The following is a 6,444-nucleotide window of genomic DNA, read 5'->3' on the forward strand; positions in this document are numbered from 1 at the left end:
TGTTAACCGAATCCGGCTTCAACCCTTGACTTTGCCCCGTGTGCCCAGAACACTGCCACACCGTCATAACTACGAGTCGGTGGGCTCAGCGTCCGCAGATCGAACCCGTGACCGCGCACCCTGCAGTTGATCGGTTACGAAAATCTAGCGAAGGACAGAGAATTGGGGATAAAGGGAGAGAAGAGACTGGACAGCCATTTGTCCAAAATGGTACAGGGTTGCCTGCCTGAGCTGGGGGTTGGACTAGATGACCTCCAAGGTCCCTTCCAACTTTATTATTATTATTATTATTATTATTATTATTATTATTATTATTACTACTACTACTACTACTACTACTACTACTACTACTACTACTACTATTATGGATCATCGCACAGTCAGCCAGATTTGGCATTTTGTCTACCTATCGAGTCCTTACCCAAGACCTGGGATAGGCAGATGTGGATGTTTGATGGTATTACAGATATCGTCGCAGGATGGAAGCAGTTCCTAGTAAGGCCGCCTTTTGCAATTGACTAATAGCGAATTTGTCAATGCCGATAATGATGTTCAAGTGGTGCTCCAGTTGTTTTGGGATTGCACCCAAGGAGCCTATGACTATTGGTACTACCTTTGCTTGCTTTTGCCACAGTCTTTCTATTTCTATTTGTAGGTCTTTGTATTCTGTTATCTTCTCCAGTTCTTTCTCTTCTATTCTGCTGTCTCCAGGCACTGCCACGTCCACTATCCAGACTTTTTTGTCTTTCTTATCGACAATTGTTAAGTCCGGGGTGTTATGTTGCAGGTGCTTGTCTGTTTGATAACACCCCGGACTTAACAATTGTCGATAAGAAAGACAAAAAACTCTGGATAATTATTATTATTATTATTATTACTAATATTACATAACTTGTTGAAGAAAAAAAGAAGAAGAAGAAGAAAAAAACAAGATTCTTGCCCAGGAGAAATTTTATTATTTATCGATTATTCGGAAAATATATACAGCCTTCTAAAATCGCCGCCTGACAAAATGGAGACAGGATAGAAAAATGGGGTTTTTTTTAAATTCAGATTTTGCAAAAGGGAGCCTTCCTCCGTCTCCTTTCAGCCTTTGCACGGAGTCCTCGGGGTTACGACCACAAGGGAGCTCCACACTGGCGTGGCTGAGGCAGTTTTGCCCCGTTTGACAACCTTCCCTGGCTCCTCCCTCCCCATCGATGGTCGCAAAAAGGGATCATGTGGACTCCGTCGTAAATAGGAGTCGGTGGACAAGTGCCTGGAATTTGGATGCTGGGGACGCTGCGACAGTGGTTGTGTGAAAAACAAGCCCTACGTCTCGTTTCTCCAGGGCCGTTGTAACCTGGAACGGTCACTAAACGGACCGTCGTAACTTGAGGACTAGCCCCATCGCATTTTTTTAAAACGCTGTGTTACTGATTGGAAGTCGCGCCTTTGTTTTAAGGAAGCCTCTGCGGTAAACGGAGATCTAAGCCAAGCTGGGGGGGGGGGGAAATCTGGATTTTTTATTTATTTGATTATTGTTTTTCTCGATGGAACATCTGAACTCGGCTCCTTTCGAATCCGTCGCTTAGAAGCGGAAAGAGACCCCGACGACAAGCTGAAAAGAACCCACGAATCTCTTGACGCGTTTGGGTTGGTCCTAGAGAGGAAGAACACATAGAACGTAGATTAACAGAGTTTGGAAAGGGGCCTCGGAGGTCATCTAGCCCAGCCCCCTGCTTCGAGCCGGACACCCTTACAAAATCATGGAAAAACAGAGTTGGATGGGACCTTAGAGGTCATCTAGTCCAACCCCCTGCTCGAGCAGGAGACCCTTCCAGAATCATGGAATAACAGAGTTGGATGGGACCTTAGAGGTCATCTAGTCCAATCCCCTGCTCAAGCAGGAGACCCTTCCAGAATCATGGAAGAATAGAGTTGGATGGGACCTCAGAGGTCATCTAGTACAACCTCCTGTGTGAGCAGGAGACCCTTCCAGAATCATGGAAGAATAGAGTTGGATGGGACCTCAGAGATCATCCAGTCCAACCCCCTGCTCGATCAGGAAACCCTTACAAAATCATGGAAGAATAGAGTTGGATGGGACTTTAGAGGTCATCTAGTCCAACCCCCTGCTCAAGCAGGAGACCCTTCCAGAATCATGGAAGAATAGAGTTGGATGGGACCTCAGAGGTCATCTAGTCCAACCCCCTGCTCAAGCAGGAGACCCTTCCAGAATCATGGAAGAATAGAGTTGGATGGGACCTCAGTGATCATCCAGTCCAACCCCCTGCTTGATCAGGAAACCCTTACAAAATCGTGGAAGAATAGAGTTGGATGGGACTTTAGAGGTCATCTAGTCCAACCCCCTGCTCGAGCAGGAGACCCTTTCAGAATCATGGAAGAATAGAGTTGGATGTTACCTCAGAGGTCATCTAGTCCAACCCCCTGCCCGAGCCGGAGACCCTTTGGGAGGTCTTCCTTCTGACCCTCAACTGAGACAGGGTCTCCACCACTTGGCACATGGTTCCACCCTCCTTCTAGTTTTCAAGACCATCCTAGGAGCCCACCAGGCCATCTTCTTACCTTCTTCTTCTCCTTCTCCTCCTCCTCCTCCTTCACTGTTCCTCCCACGGTGTGACAGGTAAGAACGGCCACCGGGGGTCTCTCCTCAAGGAAGTAGTAGCCTGTACACTGTCTGACCATCTACGGAGGGTAGAAAAACATGGTGAGACGAAAGCCACCTTGTTTTTTTTCCAGAGAAGACATCTTGCATCAGCCCCTGATGTTGCCTCCACCGTGTCCTTCCATCGCAACGTTGGACAATCCAAGTTAGTTGATCCTCAATTTCTCCATAATGCTTTTTCAGGAGGCAACTGGACCTTCTTCTCTCTCCTCCGAAGACCTGTCACTTCTCCTCCAAGCTCCGAAGAAGCTCGTTGGATGAGAGGTGAAAGGTCTTCAGAGGAGAAAGAAGAAGGTCCAGTTGCCTCCTGAAGAAGCATCTTGAGGACAGCTGTGACCTGGACGACTGAGAATCTCCATAGACACCTTGGAGGAACAGGGAACAAACAGCTGAAGGATTCACGGGTTGGGTTCCTTCTCCATCCATGGAGCTGAGCCTCAGAGTTGACTTCAGAGAACCGAGAAGACGACGTTCCCTCAAGAACAAAGTCGACGTGGAAGACGGACGTTGAAAACTGGATAGAAATCCAGTTTCACGCCGGTCAAGAAGATCCGACCGATGTCTTTCCATCTACAATCCATCATCCAACCCAGCGGTGGCGATCCACTCACCCCATCTTCTTTGAAGTCACATCGATCCATGGAAAAGTCTTCTTCGGCCGGACACACCGTCTCTTTGACGGTGAAATTCAGGGCTTGATTGCCTTCCGAGACGGGATCCTGAAACGAGACAGAACGAAGGAGGATGGATCGGTTTGAAGGCCCCTCTGCACCTTCTCCCATTTCATGTCGGGATCGCGTCTGAACGACTCTTTCCGTCGCCACTGTAAAGGAGCCGTGGAGAAGACGCCACACAAGTCCCAGAAGTTCCAGATTCCAGACCCATCATCCTGCTGGACTATGGATGAAGGGCCGTACGGGACCTCCACGCTAGGAGAAGAAGGGTGGGTGAGTCTCCCTCTTTCGGCTAGTTTGCCACTCGATGCCAAACGAAGCGACGTAGTCGTTCGGGAATATCGGGAAAAGCTCCGGAGGGACCTTCAGCCGACACAACCCCCGTGCGCCCTTCGAACCCACAAAAACACACCGGCAGAAGCTTGTCCACCCCAGCCCAAGGATAAAACACCCAGACACCAATTGAGCAACATTTTGGTAGATGCAACACAAGGCAGGGAGGTGTATATCGGGGGAACAAAACAACAGCGTCATCGACGCAAGGCGTACCATCGGAGAACAAAATTTGGCGAGCCATCTGCCCGTGAAACACAAAAGTCCACCTTTTGGACGGAGAGGACCGCTGGTTTGAAAGAGGGGTCCAAGAGACCGTCAAAATTAAGCCTCTGGAGGGATACGACACTGTCTGTCTCCAGTCTACAACACGGTCCTTTCAACAGGTCCAAGAAGGCTCCACACACACACACACACACACACACATCCCTTTGCAGCCCGAAGACACAGGTCAACCTCCAGGAAAAACGAGAAAATCCAGTTGCCTCTTGAGGTAGGACCTCAGCTGAGATGGGGGTCTCCTCCACCTGGCCAACGGTTGAACCCTAGGTTTGGAGATCACCCCAGGAAGGTCCCACCCATCAAAACCACCTCTCGTAGAAGAGACTAGAGCTGGAAGGGACCTTGAGGTCTTCTAGTCCAGCCCCCTGCTCAAGCAGGAGAAGCTACACCGTCTCAGACAAGGTGAATGTCTAGTCTCTTCTTTAAAATCTCCAGTGATGGAGCGCCCACGATTTCTGAGGGTGCTGTTCCACTGGTTGGGGGGTCCCATCATCCCCACTGAGTTGGGGGTCCTATCATCCCCATTGAGTTGGGGTTCCCATCATCCCCAGTAGGTTGAGTTTCTATCATCCCCATTGGGTTCTGGTCCCCATCATCTCCATTGGGTTTGGGTTCCATCATCCCCATTGGGTTTGGGTTCCATCATCCCCTAACCCTAACCCTTCTTCATCATCATCCTTTCCCTCCTCCTCCATCCTCACCATCTTCACAATCACCTTCATCATCACCATCCTCCTCCTCTTCCTCAACTTCCTCATCACCATCCTCCCCATCCTCCCCATCTCCTTCATCATCACCATCGTTCTCCTCCTCAACGTCATCCTCACCATCCTCACTCACCTTCATCATCACCATTGTTCTCCTCCTCAACTTCATCCTCACCTTCTTCATCACCATCACCATCCTCACCATCACCTTCATCATCACCCTCCTCCTCCTCCTCAACTTCATCCTCACCTTCATCCTCCTCAACTTCATCGTCACCATCCTCTCACCTTCATCCTCCTCCTCCTCCTCCTCTTCATCCTCACCATCCTCACCGTCACCTTCATCATCTCCGTCGTTCTCCTCAACCTGATCTTCATCGTCACCCTCTTCACCCTCACCTTCATCCTCACCCTCCTCCTCTTCATCCTCACCATCCCCACCATCCTCATCGTCACCTTCATCATCAGCATCCTCCTCAACTTCATCACCTTCATCATCATCCTCACCATCACCTTCATCATCACCCTCCTCCTCCTCCTTCTCAACTTCATCCTCACCTTCTTCATCACCATGATCATCATCCTCACCATCACCATCATCACCCTCCTCCTCCTTCTCCTCCTCAACTTCATCCTCACCTTCATCCTCCTCACTTCATTGTCACCATCCTCTCACCTTCATCCTCCTCCTCTTCCTCTTCATCCTCACCATCTTCACCATCACCTTCATCGTCACCATCCTCCTCTTCATCCTCACCATCACCATCCTCACCGTCACCTTCATCATCACCGTTGTTCTCCTCCTCCTCCTCTTGATCTTCATCATCACCCTCTTCACCATCACCTTCATCCTCCTCTTCATCCTCACCATCCCCACCATCCTCATCGTCACCGTCATCATCAGCATCCTCCTCCTCAACTTCATCACCTTCTTCATCACCATCATCATCACCCTCACCATCACCTTCATCATCACCCTCCTCCTCAACTTCATCATCACCTTCTTCGCCATCACCTTCATCGCTATCCCCCTCAACTTCATCCTCACCTTCATCCTGCTCAACTTCATCCTCACCATCCTCACCATCGTTCTCCTCCTCTTCCTCAACTTGGTCTTCATCATCACCCTCTTCACCCTCCCCTTCAACCTCACCATCCAAGTTCCTCCTCAGCTTCATCCTCATCCTCCCCTTCGTCTCCCTCTCCTGCCCCACCACGCCATTCCCGATCCATCCTCCTTACCCATTCGGGCTGAGGAACACTTTCCAGGAGACGGTAGAGGGACCCTTCCCCAGCTTTCTTGTTGAAGATCTCCACCCCAAGACGCAGGGCCTCATCGTAGGTCAGCGGCTCGTGGGGCAGGTGGGGACGCCCCGAGACCGACAGAACCCCGACCAGCATCAAGGTCTTCCAGAAGAACGCTTCCATCCTCGCTTCTTCGGTTACGGAGATCCAAAGACGGTGTGGTCCTCAAGACCACGACGCTTCCTTTTATGTCCTGCTTCCGTGGGTTGTCCAGGCGCTGGGCGGACGGCCAGGGGTTTTCCCCGCTGAATTCTCCGAGGTCCTTCCTGGAGACCCGGAGAAAGGAGGAACCAATCGGGAGCCGTTTTGTTCAGGTGGGAAACCGAAGGAGGAGGAAACCAGTCCTGCACCTGGCAGAGCCAGGAAAGGTGGTGTGGATTACGAGGGACCTCCTTTGGACCATTCAGAAGGGTTAGGGATGGTTGCCAAGGAGCTAACTTCCGCCTTCAACAACCTGGCACAGGATCATCCATCC

General features: G+C 50.4%; 1 protein-coding gene across 1 annotated transcript; it reads right to left on the reverse strand.

The window, feature by feature from the left end:
* Positions 1-933: 933 nt before the first annotated feature.
* On the reverse strand, positions 934-6,227 carry LOC120319674 (cathelicidin-related peptide Oh-Cath-like). Its single transcript, XM_039368755.1, has 4 exons — positions 5,907-6,227; positions 3,280-3,387; positions 2,569-2,688; positions 934-1,642 (listed from the first exon to the last, which is right to left on the reverse strand). The coding sequence occupies exons 1-4, from the start codon at positions 6,090-6,092 to the stop codon at positions 1,571-1,573; spliced, it is 486 nt and encodes a 161-aa protein (XP_039224689.1). The 5' UTR covers positions 6,093-6,227; the 3' UTR covers positions 934-1,570.
* Positions 6,228-6,444: the final 217 nt, after the last annotated feature.

Source organism: Crotalus tigris, unplaced genomic scaffold (genome assembly GCF_016545835.1).
Source record: "Crotalus tigris isolate CLP2741 ecotype Arizona unplaced genomic scaffold, ASM1654583v1 scf7180000020932.1150333, whole genome shotgun sequence".
NCBI classification, from domain to species: domain Eukaryota; kingdom Metazoa; phylum Chordata; class Lepidosauria; order Squamata; family Viperidae; genus Crotalus; species Crotalus tigris.

Bases quoted from the DNA above. Each gene is read 5' to 3' on its own strand.
- LOC120319674 (XM_039368755.1), bottom strand. From the start codon at position 6,092: ATGGAAGCGTTCTTCTGGAAGACCTTGATGCTGGTCGGGGTTCTGTCG. The intron at 3,388-5,906 runs GTAAGGAGGATG...GTCTCGTTTCAG, and splicing joins GTGTTCCTCAGCCCGAATGG to GATCCCGTCTCGGAAGGCAA. The intron at 1,643-2,568 runs GTAAGAAGATGG...CTTCCTCTCTAG, and splicing joins AGGAGAAGGAGAAGAAGAAG to GACCAACCCAAACGCGTCAA.